General features: G+C 33.1%; 1 protein-coding gene across 5 annotated transcripts; it reads right to left on the bottom strand.

The window, feature by feature from the left end:
- Positions 1-634: 634 nt before the first annotated feature.
- LOC128239165 (uncharacterized) lies at positions 635-16,867 on the bottom strand. 5 transcript variants are annotated; one of them, XM_052955666.1, is made up of 13 exons: positions 16,813-16,867; positions 11,601-11,681; positions 11,203-11,349; positions 10,945-11,016; positions 10,565-10,627; positions 10,358-10,408; positions 9,757-9,855; positions 9,371-9,484; positions 9,153-9,191; positions 3,082-3,274; positions 2,514-2,618; positions 2,187-2,264; positions 635-2,036 (listed from the first exon to the last, which is right to left on the bottom strand). In XM_052955666.1, exons 2-13 carry the CDS (start codon positions 11,633-11,635, stop codon positions 1,776-1,778), a joined length of 1,257 nt encoding a protein of 418 aa, XP_052811626.1. In that variant the 5' UTR covers positions 11,636-11,681; positions 16,813-16,867; the 3' UTR covers positions 635-1,775. The 5 variants fall into 5 exon arrangements, with proteins under 5 accessions (XP_052811626.1, XP_052811627.1, XP_052811628.1 ...); XM_052955667.1 differs by having other exon boundaries at positions 10,945-11,004; XM_052955668.1 differs by lacking the exon at positions 2,187-2,264.
- Between the last annotated feature and the right edge of the window lie 1,744 nt (positions 16,868-18,611).

The raw sequence follows: 18,611 nt of genomic DNA, 5'->3' as shown, positions 1-18,611 counted from the left end.
CGGTCCATATACACTTTCGGTGGCTGACTGGCCGGTCCTTATGCGCACAACTATTCGTTATGTTTATTCACTGTGTCAAGGTAGAGAGAAATCTTTACGATCATGTTTTGGAAGTTACGTGTACACTATATGTAAAAGAATCAAAGGCCTTAGCTCTATGAAAAGTTAACAGTGCAGACCATGCAAATGCACATCTAAAGTACTATTGCTGTGAAGTTTCATCAAAATCCCTCCAGAACATTTTTGAGATTTCATACGGAAAAACTTTCCGGCATCCTCACATGCATATATCTAGACGGATAGAATATGAAAAGACACACCATCAAACTGTCTCCATTATGGTCTAAGAAGGAGACATAATGACAACTCAGTTGACAAGGACATCAAGTAATTGAGTTACATAACCCTCCAATTAATCGAGTGCTTATTAATATCCTTGTTAGCCAAAACTATTTTCAAGATTTGACCCGCCACAACGTTATTGTTTACTACTACTTGATATCACTTGAGAGAGGTTTAGTAGATGGAATATGGAACCTAATGCTTTAATTCATTAAACAAAATGTTCGATTGACAATTGTCGACTGTTCAATTATCATACAGAATAGTTATACACAACAACACAACACAAGAGAAAGACGCAAAGCTTGTTTATTGACATAATGGTTTTAGAGTTACCACCTAGGAAAGGTTAGTGAAAACTTCAGGTCATCACTATGGGATTAATTTCAACATCATACTTGTCCAAACATTAAACAACCAGAGAAAACTAATTGTATTCATAAGCCTGGGCCGACCTAGCCTAAATATAAAGAAAATAAAGTAAAAAGCAAAAGCAATCATATGTTGAAGTGCTGTGTTTAACTTCAAGTATTAGTTTTCAGCCTGACAACTGAATTAATCTTACCAGAGAAATTTAAATAAAATATTGAGAACTGATATTTCTTTATGAGAACGGCAGTACTTAGAGGTTTGTGGCCTATTCTTCTCTAATAACACTAATCGAGTGATTCCGTAAACTTAGGAACACGATTATCTGATATCTTGAAGGCTATTTGACAACATGACTTAAATCTAAATCCGTTACGAAACATACACAAGCCCATATAAAACAGTTATAAATTACTCATGGTGAGTGAAATTCAAAGCGTTTGAATACTTCAGCCTGACATGGCTATCTTCCTGTACTGTCGAACCCTTTACAGGGACGTAGACATTTTTGTGCGCGTCAAGCCACAAAGATTGTTAGTAGAAGTTAAAAGAATTCCGGCCAAAATACAAATATACAGGGAAGGGAAAACATTTGTTAGTGGTTTAAAAGGTTAAAGATAGGAGTGAAGAACAGGTTATGGTGAACTGTGTTCAATGGAGCTGACAGCAGCATTGAACTGTTCTAGGGTTCGAAGAAGAAGTACATCTAGGGGGAGATTATTCCATAGTACTATGGACCTGGGGAAGAAGGAGTACTTGTAGTAGTCAGTTTTGGCAGAGATTAACCTATATGATAAGGGATGGTAATGGCGGGATTGTCTAGTAAGAGGGATTAGAAAATCTTGAATGGGGATTGAATGGAGTCAATGCGCCGGAGATCTAGGCGGCGCCATTTTAGGGTGTGTAGCATGTCAGTGACACTGGAGGTGCGGCCAAAGTCAGTCATCGGCTATGTCAGTAGGCGTAAATAATACTGATATTTCACAAACGCCAATTCAATACAATAGGTGTAACACATTTTAATCACATATCCGAAATCAAAGCTACACTCAGTCAGTTCCACTCTATTTGCCTTGCGCTACTCCCTTGGCCAACAAAGGACCACCTGCGTGAAGCAACATAGGAGGCCAAACAACATAATCCAGTTGTTTTCCCATCTTTGTGTATGTTCTATATCTGTCTGAGTCAAACTTCCCGCCTGTCTTCGGTGTGTCAAAAACAACGGGCGGATCCTGGACACTCATTAACCAACACAATTCCATACAACTTCTGTAAAAGCGCTCTGTGTTCTTTGGAAGTTTTAGCTTATTCTTCTTTACCAGGTTCTGAAATCATAGTCGGAAATAAAACATCAAAATAAACTATTCTATCATCTAAAGTTTACGCAGAAAAAATGTATAAAAATGACTGTTTTCGTTGTTCTGATATCTTAACAAAGTAGTTAAATTTAACGCTAAGTTATACTATTTAAATACCCTGTACACATCCTCAACGAGAAGTGGGGCAAAGCTTTTCTGTATTTCTTTTAAAAGATTGTTGCGTGTGACGTCAATCTAAAATCATTGTTTGAATTAAAAAAACAACATTTTTTTTTATTTATAAAAGTTGACGTTTGGAAGTTATGAGGCATACTTATGTGTTTTCTTTATTATAATTGGAACGCCTAAATAGAGCGATGTGAAGCCAATACATTCATTTATACATTCATTTAATTTACACTTTTCCATATTCGATCGGTATAGAAAAGAAGCGAAAAACACATGAAGAGGCAAACTCTAATACAATCTAATAAAGACGTTCACCTTTGTTTCTTTCACGTTGCTACCGTTTTCACTTAAACTCAATGCCGCTCTCTTGATATTGTTTTTAAACTCGTTGGCCATTGATCTGCATCCGCCGTCGACATCCTGAAACAAAATAAGAAAATTAAGTGTAATATAAACAAGTGTAACAAACTTCTTTCAACTACTTAAACAATCCCGACTTGTATCGCTTTGTTACAAAACATGTAACGACCACTCTTCTAGTTTTCATAATTCATAATTCGATATTACCTAAAGTGATACGCTACAACATAATATATGAGGTTTTTAAATTAATTTTTGAACTACCTAGATATTGTTTATAACGTTTTCCGACCGGTCTGGGAATAACTGCTTATAAAACAAAACAAATAAAAAATAAATACACTTTTTTACATCTCCAGAGTCTTTCAACCTTCAATACTAACACGGCCAGTATTTTCTACATTTCCTCTGATCAATAGAATGTAATTACTAGTTCATAAATTGCTGCTTCTAATTCATTTTTTTTCATGAATCTCATCATAACTGCACTAAACAGAAATACAACAGTTAAACGAAACATTACCATAAGTATTCCAAGCAGTTTTTGAATTGCTTTCCTTTCATCCAGGCCTTCGTTCTCCGCATCCTCATAGGCATCAGTCCACTCGTTGTCATATATCTCTGAGAAGTTTTCTGCTAGTTTTGTCGGTCTGTTTTCGTCACTTAGCTCGGAAATGTTTGGATCACCAGCTGCCTTTTGAACACCAACAACCGTGCTGAAGTTAGTTAATATAATAAAAAATCTTTAATGATTTTACAGTTGATATAACATAATAGTTTTGCTAACTTATTTTTAAGATCGCGAAAAAAGTGGATTAATTAATTGATGAAATTGATATAAATAGTTTATATAACATAAATGAGATCAATAATATTTGGAATAGGTAAATATGTTATAAAATACCCACTGACCATTATGGATATTTGCAATTTAGTAGTGATGTGTTTATATTGGGAATACTGTATTAAGCACTTTGTTGTGATGTTTTGCTCGTGGTCATCATATAATGATAAAACAATGGCTATTACAGGGACCAGCCAAGCAGACTAACATTTTCTTAGACCCTGTTTAAAGGCACACGGATTTGGCCTTAATTTCAATGAACAAGAGATACTCAACGTAAAAACTACACAGAATACGAAACATCGAAATCGCATTTGTACCGCTGATGTATTTTTAAATCTGAGATCATGACATTTAGAACCATGAAATAACTAACTTTAACTATTGTTACAGTTTCTTGACTATTTGTGTTAGTGTGTCAAAATTGTTCACGCATTCAAAATCACTCATTACATCTCAATACTTACTTAAGATATTAACTAAATTTTGTGCCATTTCGAACCTATTATCAAAATATTTCGGCTCATTAACACGAAAAAGCTCACCTTATTGTCTCAATATTACGACCTAGTATATGAAACTGCGCAAGACCAGATTAACTAGTTTTGCCATTGAAATGACATTCTACAGAAAATAAAAGATATAAATCATTACTATTACTAACATTCTAACTTATGCTGACAAACCCTTATATACAATGCAAACATTCGAGAATAATTGAGTTATCTTTTTTATTGATATATACGCGTATATATCTATGCCTCCTTTATATGGTCTCTCTTATTCTTGAGATTTTCAATCTTTAACTGTACTTGAACTTTTTCCTGCATTTGAAATTTAATACATTATGTTTCCCATTGTCAATTATTATCACTCCATTATATTTTACACACTTACAAAACTAACTTCATGTGTAAGTATAGTATGCCTAACACATACACCATTAGTGATTTCCATTCTCAATCAATAGCCTGGGTAATAACTTTATTACTCTTTTTTTTATTTCTGCGTTCGATGTGGCATTTTTCACCATCTCTGTTTAATATACACTTTGTTAATTAAACAATTAAGAGGATACCTGTAGATTTGATTTCTAATCTGATAAATTTTGATTTTCCTTCAGAGTAGTTCAAAGCTATCTGCAGCCTATAGCATAAAACTGACATATCTACTTACTTACAAACTTACTGTTTGATGAAAAACTATAGCTGTTCTCAATATTTACCAATAAATAATACCGGCCTCTTAATGCTGACAAGAAGCTGATGCATTAAATTCCTTTTTTTTTTCATTTTTTCATTTTCGTCTTTGAGCCGTCTTTGAGCCGTATTTATCATTTTTTACAAACTAAAGTATTTTCATAATATGAACGACTAAACATTCACTATATATGTTTATCTATCTATCTATCTCCAAGTGTTATTTTGATTAAAATGTATCTTCATGACAAACACGATGACATAACGTGCCTATGTGAGCATTAAGACAACGTTTACAAAAAAAACAAAAACTTTTCGTCATATTTCCTGTGGAAGATATCGTTTATACGTTTCTCTTTCACAATTTTTGCATGCAATGGCAAAAGTCTACTTTACTTAATAAAACAAGAATAAATTATGATAGCCTATAAGAACCTGATGTTAAGCTATATTTATTTCCGATAAAGAGGTTATATTTGTTGTAATATAATATAGACACATTAAAAAACAAAAACAATGGACGAATGGCTTACCGAGTAAGATTAGGAGGAAGTGAAAGAGTTGTGTCTACACAAATGCGTTGCTATCGGATGTTTTACGATTATCTTCATTGCAGGGAGGTACTGTACGAATATTCAAGTTGTTGAATGCCATATTGAATACATTTCAGGAGTTTCTTGATATGTGGTGGATACTATATGTTCTATGAAGTGATGAAGAAGATAATTGTTTCTTTCAGTGATATATCGATTTTATTTCATTGAGTCATGAGTCGCGAAGCCACGAGTAAAACTACATTTGGTGATAAAGAAATGAAATGTTTTATGCTCCCAACCAAGGGTTTAGGGTTTTTCCCCATTTCGTCATCATTACCTTTGACCTACGCGACCGTTGAGTGCCTCATAATTTAAACACATAACTGAATTATTAAAGTACATGCCGGGAAATAAATAGGGAGAAATTGCAATACACAGTTATTCGTAGCATCCCATTATATAAACGCACTATTAACAAACAATTAACATAAACAGTACATACTGGTCTTCAAAAAACAAACTGTTGATAATGCCCACATAGCTTCATAAAAATGGATTGCATATTAATTCAAAAATTAATATGTAATTCTGTGAGTCACGAATAAGCATGCAACTTGTGTTGGAAGTAAACAAGGGTTTTAGTTAATGATATCTAGCTGCGCGAACTATTGTGAAATAATTGGTGTTCATGTAGTCAAAACATGCACATATATAGTTACGCGTGTCAGGCAGCTTGGCTTCTACTCCGAATTGATCATAACATTACACTTGAATGAGCTCTATTGGAATGTATGACGTTTATCGCATATAATAAGAGAAGCTCGGCTTTACGATTAAGGTGAGAAAAACTGAATTTTAGTTTTTCGACTACATTAAAAATAATGTGTGAGTGCTGTGTTTGCAGATAATATTTTAAAATAACAAATTAACATGAGATGCATTTCAATGTTAATGATGTTTCTTGAAAACCCAAGTTTCGTCAACGAACTCGTGTATTCTATATATTCAAGTTCTATTCAAAGCTTTAGAAATGTTTTGTTTTGTACAAGTGGAGCAACTATAATTGATCTTTGATTTAGGAATAAGGGAGATAAATCCGGAAAAAGTAGGGACATTTAAAACAGGGAAATATCAGAATGGTTTTTCATTGTTTCAAAACAGTTTTATTGACGATTGTTACCTTTCTGATGATGAAGATTGACATGCATTTGTATTATTCTGATCAGATTTAGAGTGGTATGCGTCAACTCGTGCCCTTAAAATAATTACCATTATTACAAATTTTATCTACATACATAGGGGCAAAAGACAGTTGATTTCGTGCCTGCGACGCATTTTTGTGTGTGTCATGTCAGCATTCTACCATGGTTCCGGTAATATTTAACTGATCTACAAATTTCTTTTACCGAATATACCTAAATTTATTGCATAAATCCGAAAATGTCAATGTTAGTAGAAATCTTGTCGTGTTTGTGTATTAAGCAATGGAATTAAAGGAATGATTGATCATGTATTACGGGTAATACTTCCGCCATAAACTATTTTACGCTATGAGATGTATTGCTGTGAGCATACGGTTGTGTGATTTGCTTATGTAGTTTAAAGTATACCTTCACTATATTTAAGAAATGTAACCCACCCTAAAGGGCCATATGACATTATAAGGACCGGCCAGTCAGCCAACGAAGGTGTACATGGACCGAGGGGTTAGTCGAGGTTCATTCACCTTCGGAGGCTGACTGGCCGGTCCTTATAATGCCATATGGCCCGAAGTCGTGTGTTATATTCCTTATATTATACCAAACACTTGATACTTCCATTCTATATTTTGAAAGCGCTTTTGATGTATTTAATTAAACAAAGCAATTAATGATTACTTGCGACAATTATTCGCCGTTGTGGCAATCGCAAGCCGTACTCACTATTTTTATTACGTCAACGGTACATATTGTTTTTGGCGAGGTCCGGACCGGCAAAAAATACAATATGAACCGCGGACGTCATAAAGCAGATTTTTTATTACAATACTTAAGAAATAATACACACCACTGAGGGTCATATGACATTATAAGGACCGGCCAGTCAGCCACCAAAGGTGTATATGGAACGAGGCGTTAGCCGAGGTATATTCACCTTCGGGGGCTGACTGACCGGTCCTTATAATGCCATATGGCCCGAAGTGGTGTGTTATATTTCTTATATTATACCGAACACTTTTCATTACAAGACACTAGTTTAAAGCGATTTAAATGTGTTTTATTTAACAAACCTGATAATGTTTACTTGCGACAATTTTTCGCCGTTGTGAAAATAGCGAGCCGCACTAACCAATCGTATGACGTCAGCGGTCCATATTACATTTTTGGCGAGGTCCGGACCGGCCAAAATATAATATGGACCGCTGACGTCATAAAACTGGATTTTCATTAAAATACAATGATATACGGACCGATCGAGATTATATATCTAAAGAAGGGACAAATTTATGTGAGGTATAATATACTGATATATGGACCGATCTACATTATATGTACATATAAGGGACACATTTATGTAGGGTATAGCATTTTAAAGTATGATTTACATCATTATGTGTGTACTCATGAACACTTTGCCTTGGTGGAACTGTAAATATCTTATAAAACATAATTGGCCGATTGTTCAGACCTTTGTTAAAGTTAACACGATGTTAACACCATCGATGTTTACTTTGAAAGATTTACTACTCTAAATTTTGCAAGGGCACACATTTAATCAGAAGCACATCTTGCATATATTGAGACAACTGATGGGCCTATTTTATCTAACTTTATCTAAATATATCTGCTGGTCGAAACAGAGTTCACCTATTAAAGTTAACAACAATGCAGTTAACATCGTTGTAAGCTTTGGCAAAGTTCTGAACTATTGACCCAATGTTTTACCCTGATCTTTATACTTCGTACGCATTGAGTTCTATGTAAACACGATTTGGAACCTGATATATGGAATCTAATAACAGCATAACTTGATTTTCCGTCATAGTAGTACAAAGCTTTCTGCAGCCAAATACATTAAACTGATTTATCTACAGGTAATCTTTGGCGAGTTTGCGCATGAACGTAAGATGTACAGTAATTATTGGATAAATATTGACCAATCAAAAAGCTTTTGCTTACTTTGAGCCGTTTGATTTCATCACTGGAAACAACAAACAAAAGTATTTCCATTATATGAACGACTTAATGTGGCAAACACTATGTATGTATATCTATCTTTAAGTGCAATATTGATTAAAATGTGTCGACATGACAAACTCGATGGCATGTTCGATGTCATAACATGCTTATGCCTTGTTGAGCTCGGCAAGTGTACACTAAATGAATACGACATGAACTATAAAGACAAGATCATCCCCATACCAGGATAAAGAGAGCTGTCGTTGAATTTCATCGATCACGTGCTCGTTCTTATGATTATCATTGAATTAAATAGAATGCGTACAAACTGTAAATCATAACCCATGCCACAAGGCATTCATTATGACTGTTTAGGCCGATATTTTGGTCCCAATTACCCTCTAAATAGGATAAACTCCCGAACAAAGCAACAATTTATCTTCTGAAAAACGTCAACCTCAGGGATAGCTGAATTAAATAGTGTACGTTTTGGATGAGTGTGCCTCGGTCATGGTTGAAACTAAACTTCAAATTGTAACACATGTGTTAACAATAAAAAAGTATAAACACTTATAAAAAAAGTATGGCTTAAAACTAGATTTATCAACAATACTGACAAATACTTTATGTCGATTTTTCTTTTTGTACATCTACATCTTTTCCATTCTGTGTTTTGGAGTCACAGCTGTAAGGCATTACATTATTGGTACATTAAATAACGGGGTAGTGTATGTATGTATGCACTACTTGTAGAGAGTGAGATCATGAAATTTAATTCTTTAATGGCCAATTATTCAATAATATAAAATAATTAGAAGCGATACAGATATGTGTGCCTCATGATTACTGTAACTTACGAAGAGTCTGGTACAGCTGGTGCAGTACCTTTGACAGGCCTGTAAAGTACAAATAAAAAGGCGCCTGTAAGAATTGACCTTCCACAATATTTTAGCTAGTTGTGAAATAAGAATGACTTACAACAGAAGATAAAGCCAAACTTCAATAAGGACTTGGTGCATGGTGCCAATCTCAGATACAATGCAAACAGCATATACTTATGGTGCATTTTACTGGCCTTTGCGAGAAGAACTGAGGAATTTTTCTATTGATATGTATCAATTTCTCCTTCAAATTGTCTCTCCCTTTCTTGAGAATCTCTATCTTTGACTCTAGCTGAACAATCTCTTGTCTTTAAAATTGAGTAATTTTTTTTTACCATTTTCAAAGAGTAAAATGTCCGTAAATATGATTTTTTTTTAAATTTCATTTATCTTACTAAATTTAAAAATGCATAAACTTCAAAACAACACTTTATTTATTTGTGAGTATATACAAACACAAAAAACATTTTTATTTTTACTAAAAAGCCTGAATAAGTACTTTATTACCCTTATTTTGTGAGCAAACAATATTTTTGAAATACATTTTTAGTTTTTTTACTGATTCATAATATTATTATACCTGTTATTTCTTTCAGCGTCTGACAATTTTGTCGTTAGTTCTTTAATTTGTTCTTTTAGGTTTTCTATTTCTGCTTTCAATGTAGCATTTTCCCCGTCTCTGTAAAACATACACTTTGTTAATTAAAGAATTAGAAGGATTTATGTGTATGCATATGTGACGTCTTCATCGTAAATGAGTCATGTGGGGAAACCAAGTGTTTGTTTTTTCATTTCGCGATGTTTTGTACCTAATAAGCAGGCAATACAGCTATTTTCACATGTTTTCGAAAAGGCTCGTTAATGTCACACATATAACTTTGTTTTGTTATTTCATTTCCTGGTTAAATTTCTTTTTTGTTAACGTGAATACCTCAACATGGGTTCTTTTTTTGCAAACGACATCACATATTGAAACATAATATCTGGATCAAGGTTCACCCCCAACCTTTACCATGCATTGCTATTTATCTAATCCTACTGCATGTTCTGTTTGTAATATCCATGTCCGTATAAGTCATTTAAAAAGAACATTGGTTGTTGTAAGGCTATCATGCATGATACATAGTTATTTCATGGCGGTATTGTTGTAATCATATTAAACAAATTCTTAACATACTTACTTTGAACCGTCCTTTTCGTTTCCTTTTTTCCCAGCCATCTCTTTTTCCTGACTATACAACAATAACCATACGAATTTAATTAGAAAGGGTAGTTAGAAGGGACCAGGTGAACAGTGAAATAAAAACTATGATTGAAAGCACTACTCTTTCTTACATAACTACTACTATTATTAACATCAGTTTAACAAGACTTTTATAGAGCCATACCTCTGTTTGATTCTCTTCAACTCTTCCAGCTCATGTTTTTGCCTATTGATAATTTCTTCAGCGCTGTAACATACATAGTTCGTTATTATGGTAAGTAGGAGGTCTGTTCTCCTTCTTTTGTTAATAAAGCAAACCTTAAATGTGTCTGCTAAACAATGTTCATATTTAGTTCATAATGATATCTCTAAGCAGTTTAAACACACATGAATTGTTTACATTTACGGGTTTTAGTATGTCGTTTGATTAAAACAATGTATCTCCTTTGTCTGTGTCTTGATAGATTAAAAGACAAAAACAATCATTGTAAAGCAAGGTTAAAGACTCAAACAGTTTACGAAATAAATCAATAATTGATAATTATTGTAGAAATCCCTTTATACCTTCTCAATGCCTCGTCGTACAGGTGGTTTGCATCTTGCGATGTCATCTCAGCGGCTTGTCTGAAAGCTAACCTGCACATAACACATCTTAATTTAAATCGAAGGCAAAGTCTTCAAGACGACTTTGCAAACTAAACTTATTTCGGCCATAACATTGAAAACACGAAAGGTCTAACTGATATATAACGTACCATTTTACCAGACAATAATTTCGAGACAATTACCCTCATACAGTTTATAATGGCACATTATACTTACGGGTCCAAGTTTTCTCTCAGGTAAGCCACTTGTGCAGAAGCGACTCGCAAGCGTTCTCGCAAGTCTTCACACTCTTTTTGTAGTTTGTCCTCGTTTTTCAGTGACGGGCCTGTGGATTTCTTTGTACCTTCGCTTTCCGTTATATTCCTATAAAATTACATAATTTATTTAGTTTCTCTACACAACAAATGTTAAGACAATCACCGTGGTTCTAACAATTTCAATATAACATTTATCGGTATAAAGTTAACCTTAATTCTAATTCATCCACGATACTTTAATTTAGATTGCTCGTATGGATGCTTTTAAAACTCTACGCCTTGCTTGTCAGTGAAACACTTGTCATGGAGTGACTTCATTTATTACATAAGGAATTCTAACTTAAACCTTTACTGTACTTTTTTGCACTCGCTTTCGTCGACTTCGACGCCATGACTTCTACAACTATGCTTTGTCGTGATTTCAGTTATATGATCCTTCTGTAAAAGGCATAATATTTTTAGACACTAGTATTGTAGGCAACTTGCAAATACGTAAAAAATAGCGTTTGTACCGCACCCCCTGCTATACTTACAATTTGTGCATGATTGTTTGGAGGAATATCTGCCATTTATGAAAAGTGTTGTTGGTAAAATAGATCTCTTGCATAATGGCCGCCAAAAGTGTGAAAATCAGCCCCATACAAATAAAATCTACCCAAAAATGTATTTTTATGTAATCAGTAATTCAGTTGTTTCATATCATTGGTACTATATTTGAAAATATGATAAAATAAGAGTTTTTGGATAACCTTTGCAAAGTTTCCAAACATTTAGCCTGAACTTGCATAAAAATGACTAAAAGACCCATTTTTTACCATATCCTACTTATATATATTTTATTTAAATCATTTTTAAGTAAACTTACATTTAAATGATTGAATAACATTGAGTATTCCATAATTGAGTTATTGTTTCTAAAATTTGTTGTAAGTTATGCAATTGTATACGACATTGGCTTGCTCAAAGTGACCGCATTTCCCCTTAAACTTGTGCTGACATTGAACACGCGTTATATATATAACATTGTATGGAAAACTACAGCGAAGTGAAAACAGTGTTGTTGTATAAATGACATTTCATTCATAATTCATAAAACTATTTAGCAAAAAACAAACAAGTTTAAGGTCAAATTTAAGGTCAGATGATTAAAAGCCTATCTTCTTTATACAGCTTATATAAACTCATTTCAAGTCCGGCTTCCTTTTGGTGTACTATTGGTGTGAACGTGTCGAAATGATTTTCTAATTGAAGATCAGAAATGTGATTTGAGGGGTGTTTCTTTCTGAAGACAAATTGTGCAGCAAATTTAAAGGTATAAAAAGATTGGAAGGTGAGTACGGTATACACTTTTTATTATAAATTAAAAGTATAGTATCTCTCTATATATACATATATATGTAAATGTTTATTTTAAAGTGGTATTTTACTGAATTATATAAAGTAGGTTGCATTTTAAATGTACTTGACTATTAATATGAGTTATATCATCAAGTACAATTCTCATCCTTTATTTATTTTATTGGATATTTAAGCTTAACTTTGAGCAGAATTGTTTCCCTTTTGTTCCAAATTTGTCATGGAATATTTGTTATCTACGGAAGTAAAGAATGATGATTTTGTTTAAATGTAATATATTTTATACATGAGGTAGGGAGTTTCAATTACCTAAGCAAACATTAATACATGTTTAATCATAATATAAAAATAAAAGTCACGCGGAACATTACAATATACCCAAACTAAGAATTTCACAAAGAGAATGTAGTTACAAATCAGTATAAACATTGTATCATAATTTCTATTTAATAAAGATTCTCTCATTCTCAATACTAAGGCTGATTCGAGTATCATTTTTATCAAAATGTAAACTTTGCGATACTCTATTCATGTGGTATGCAATAAATTATTGAATATATTGACTTATATGGACCACTTCCTAAAATTTCTTTAACTGTGGATATTTACTTTTTTACGGCTATTTTATGAAGAGTACTATATAAGCTAGTTATTGTTTAAAGTTAACATATATTTTACCAGTGTGGTTAAAACGCTGTAGGTAGGTTTCATATCCAGTAAAACTGTGTCTTATGTTGTTATTGACATCTTACATATTGTTTTAAAACCAAGTATGATTGTGTTACATGAATAATTGCATTCAAGTCAATTCATTGATCTTTCAATTAAAACATCAATAAAAACATTAAAACAACTTTCTTTTGTTGCTTATTGTTTCATTTAATTGTATATGCAAACTTTTGTTAGTAAACTTTTGTCAATTAAGTCCGAGATTAATACATTTTAAAGTCACAACACATCTGAGGTTTTAACAATTGCTTGTTTATTTCAAAACAATGCATGCGATTTAACATAAAGTAAACTGTAATGTAAGTATCAACACATTCAGTGTTTCTTATTAATTGCACAACCTAGGCTTAATGCATAGTACTATTCTGACTGTTCCATTTTAAAAGCCAGAAAGGTAACTTATACAATGATAAAACACTTAACAGTACTTTAAGTCAACTCCTTAAATGTAACGTAAGTTCCAAACTAAAGACACAGTTTAACCTAACTGTAAACATTAAACATATAAACAATATTCACTGATGGCCCATTTACATTATTTATAAACACGTGGGAAATGCAGTGAAACAGAATCTACTAGAACAAATAGGAACTAAATCAACTGTACTTAAATTAACTGAGTACATAGCAACTTCACATTATACACAGAGTAACGTAAACAGTGTTTCCTGTAACAATCAGCTGTTTACTTTCGTTGAATGTTGTAACGAGATGTCTAAGCATATAGTTAGTGTTTCAGCTTGAAAGTCTTACACACTTAAGATGTTTTCCTTTACACTTTAATTGATTAATTTGAAGATAGTAACGAAAGTATCTGTAGTGACATAGTTGATGTTACGACTCTCATAGTTTTAAAATAATTGTGTTTTTTTCAGTAGCTAAATGTCGCATTTACTCGTATCTTGTTTCAATGATACTTTTGTCTTCCTCTGCTAGTCGGAACATGCGTAATGACTTTCGGGTGCTAGTCAGCCCTTCTATTCTGCACAATATTTTCCCTTTCTCAATCCAGCACAGTTCAAGTGGTTGAGACCATTTGCAGTGAGCTTTTGCCTGTTGCATGAACTATTTTTTGCATTCGTTTTCATTCCTTTTTTAATTTTAATTTCTAATACCTGACCAACATACCATGCTTCATCGTCAACCAACAAAGTTACCGACTGCAAGCTCGTTGAAGACGTTTTCAATATTAGTCTGTGTCTTTGATAAGCTATCCAGTGAACTTTCATTTGCATTATTTGTGGTGCATTTGTTATTGACTACATGCAATTCAGTCTGTGTTACATCAGGTAATGTCTCAGAGTTATTTGCCGGAGCATGGAGAGATTTCTTCAGGGAATATGCATGATTTCTGTGTCTCATGTTCCACAAGATTTGCCAGACATACATTATGGACAGTAGCACGATGTTGTCCTCGTTTTGATTTCAATACTTTCCACACAACTTAGAGATCCACGTTTTACAGCATGCCATTTCATTGTGTTTTCACGGGTTTGACTTTCAGTTCAGCAATGGTGTTCTTCTTTTCTTGGCATTTTTCTTTTGTAACGAATACAAATGAGACCTCACGCATGGTTGAGCATACTTAAAAAAACACCATTGCTTCTTGTATCATGGTGTTTCCTTGCTGGATAGCCTCATCAGCCATTCGTTTCACTGTCCCTCCTAGGTCGTGGCACGCACTCTTTCCATGTCAACTTTCAAAATAATTCCATGTGGCGGCAAAGGCATATTTGTCTTCATGGTCAAGGATAGTTTCAAAATTGAAACGATTGCGATATTGACTTGATGGACAGTCTGTCCAATAGTGTACCTGCCTATTAATCAATCGTAAGTGTCAAGGATTTGTGACAAGCAGATAGACAACAAAATCTCGGATTTTTCGGGACTACCATTTTTTTTAGAAACGATGGCCTTATTCCAACCAAGATATTTAAACAATAAATGGTTTTACTGTCAACAGTGGTTTGCTTAATTGTCTTAGTTGTAAGAAAATACCTAGAGGTTATGACAGTAACCTTAGTATCGATTTTAAGCATTCTATGTAATATTATTTCGATTTATATTTTAAAAGCAAATTTTTGGTTGCGTTGCAGACGGACATTGGCCAAGCCATTTAAATCTTATAAAATTGGAGTTCTCATAATCTGCATATTCGGTAATACTGACTTCCAATCTGCCTTATTATTGAGAATGAGCGTTTAACTTTTAACAGTATTCATGATGCAAATTGATGTTATATTGCTATATATAGTCAGAAGATAGCAAAAATTCCAAGAGAAATTGGTGGTTATGTCATCACCCAGTTCCAATGAGAAAACATTTATACAAGAAGCAGAAATAATTTGATACACAAATTGGAATATTAATAACACTATTTAATAATGTATGTTTTAAAAATGCTTTAAATTCAAAATGACGTCACCATGGAACCACTAGCATCGTGGAATGAAAATAAAAGCACAAACTTTTCAAAGTGTATTTTTGCTAAAATTGATTATGATGATTACATATGAGCCAAGTATTGGAAATAGCACTTAGAACTAATTTGTTTCTGTTACAGTGTTACTTTTCTGCTCTTTTGTCACTTGAAAATTGAAGATTGCCATACGACAGCAGTTTCATCATTTGGCAATTTACTGAATGGTTAACAGAGCTTTATGGCATTTATCGCAGTTGACATTATCTATGCAAGGTTTGACCTATATATAGATTTTTATCAAGTTAACAATGAATAAAATAAATTGTAACATAACATGAATAATCTTTATTGAATGTGGCTTTTATTAAATCATATAAAAATGATGATGGCACTATCACTTCTGTTATCAAAGTAAGTGTTATTTATTAATTAAAAATAGATTATGTGGGCAAACTATAAATTATTTGGACATTTATTGAATTTTGACCTTCAAACAAACTTGACCTTAACCTTCCTGATTCTAAAGAAATAGGGAAATTCTACGTATAGTATAATATAAGTTTTATCAATGTTTATATTTAGCATTCACTTCATACATAAAACTGTAACATTCGTGCAGACATACACTTTGGCAAATAATTTACAGGGGTTAAAATACCCCACCCACTTTAAACGAACTGCTGCTATGAGAAAAAAAGCATAAATAAGATCAAGCTATTTTCAAAATAACAACATTGTTGCTTGCATTATGACAATGGCTTATTGTAAGCATAATTTGATTATTACTCAATAAAACCGAAATAACCACCAGGTATTTGGCCAAAATAGGGTATTTTTTTGGTCATTTCAATTTAAAAAAAAGACAATTTTAAAGTATAGGAAAATGAATAAAAAATTAGACAAATGAATACTACTCAGAACTTCAAAAACTTCCAATGAGATGGATTTTCTATGCAAGAGGTTTTTTTTTTTTAATTTGGCGGCCATTGGTTGTTAGTCTTTGTCCAATTTAGAAAATATGATCGTGATAACCATGTTCCTTAAAAATAATAAAATTCTTACCTCATTTAAAGAAGTATACAACTATTCCTCCATACAATAATAGCAACGTTCGTTGTTTATACTTCCTAGTTACATGGTATTCCAACTATAATAAACCAATTTACTTCCGCTTAAGACAAAAGAGAGAGAGAGATATGATGAATATAAACTATTGTCAAATGGATATATATGAACGAAATAATAAAAATAAGCAAATATACAAGGTGATCAATATGTTAAATACCTTAGCGAAACGAAACAGAATGTATTTGAATCAACACAGAATAAATTATGTAAAAACTTATGAGAAAAACACACACTATATTACAATTGTGCCATATCCAGTCGATATGCAAGATACAATACATAATTGTTTAATTAATCATACGTTGCCTGAACGCTTTGGAAATAATTTAACACTTGTGTATCGAAAGACAGTGATATATGCTTAGGGCCATTTATAAGTGCTCATGTACCTAGACATCAGTCATACTTCTACTAAGAGAAGTCAGCTTTCATGCATTTCACAATAAAAGAATACGAAGCGTTAAGGAATGCGTATTCATCCGAACTATCAAGTAATGGCGGCAAAGGAGCGCCAAGAAGACGGAGACAGAAACCAATGGCATCAAGACTAACAAGTTCGGTTACAAAATCATTTGAACAAATTGACAATACATGCACTAAGAACTAAGAAGTAGGTGGACAGTGTTTTCGCATTCGGCAATAACATGCGACTATTTTTTATTGGTAAATACAATTACATTTTATACAGTTCATGTTTCTTTTCTTTAGACAGTTGATTTGCACCATAGTTTAGCAATACCTAGCATCGTGTTTCGAAATGATCGTTGTTTACTTACGACGTAAATGACACATGATTGGATACATGGATATGAAATAACATAAATTCTGGATCATTAGCTATTCTAGTGTTCCACTTGTCGATTTCATAAGAATTGATGGTTCTTTTGACATGTGCTTGCCAAACGTATTTGGATTGCAAAACAGATTCAACAATGTAATCATTTATCATATAAACAATATATAATTTTGTAGGATATAGCAGATATCGGGAATAAATCCTGATCTTACTGTGTTTCTATCACGTACATGTATATACATATAATTTTTGCAAGTAAATATTTTTTGGTATTAAAATGGTCAGGAAGGGATAATATTTTATGTAAGAACATAAGCTTTCTACTATCAATTTAAGAACATATTCTGTGTAGCCCTAGCATAGACTGTACCATATCTGAACGTAAACGCGATGACAATCCCTGAATTTTCTTTGATACAAAGTGTTGGAAGACATCAAATTTATTTTCATCGGATTTTGACATGTCATTTCATAGTTCAGATCCATACAGAAGTGTTGGTAGAACAACCTTTTTATACAAACTTACTGAGGTAAGAGGGTTCACGCATAAGGGGTGAACGCCCTGTGAAATGATTGAAAAAAGTTTGTTTCGAGCCTTTCGAATTCGACCACTTATTCGTTAGCCTATTTTTAAGTTCGACTGTTGAAGTATACCGAGATGATTTGCAAAAGGTGCATTTGATATAAGAGAGTCGCCATAGACAACACTTATCGGGAGGGGACTACAGCGTTTTGAAAATGTTATGGTTAACGATTTTGTTACGTTAACTTCGATATTCCATCGGCGACAGTATCTATATACGATGTCGACTTGACTCTGCAGACTGTTGGCGGAAATTGGTAGTAAGGAAATGTCGTCTGCGAATGTAGGGTTGTTACATTTAACAGACATCACCTTTGCACCATATTTACTTTTTTTAGAGTATGGAGTAGCTCG

Source organism: Mya arenaria, chromosome 6 (assembly GCF_026914265.1).
Source record: "Mya arenaria isolate MELC-2E11 chromosome 6, ASM2691426v1".
Classification (NCBI taxonomy): Eukaryota; Metazoa; Mollusca; class Bivalvia; order Myida; family Myidae; genus Mya; species Mya arenaria.
The sequence above is the reverse complement of the archived record's forward strand: the minus strand, read 5'-3'. Positions and strand labels throughout refer to the sequence as shown.

Coding starts and splice junctions, on each gene's coding strand:
- LOC128239165 (XM_052955666.1), bottom strand. CDS start 11,635: ATGGCGTCGAAGTCGACGAAAGCGAGTGCAAAAAA. Junction 9,856..10,357: donor AACGAAAAGGACGGTTCAAA/GTAAGTATGTTA, acceptor TATGTTTTACAG/AGACGGGGAAAATGCTACAT. Junction 2,037..2,186: donor TCGTTGAGGATGTGTACAGG/GTATTTAAATAG, acceptor CTATGATTTCAG/AACCTGGTAAAGAAGAATAA.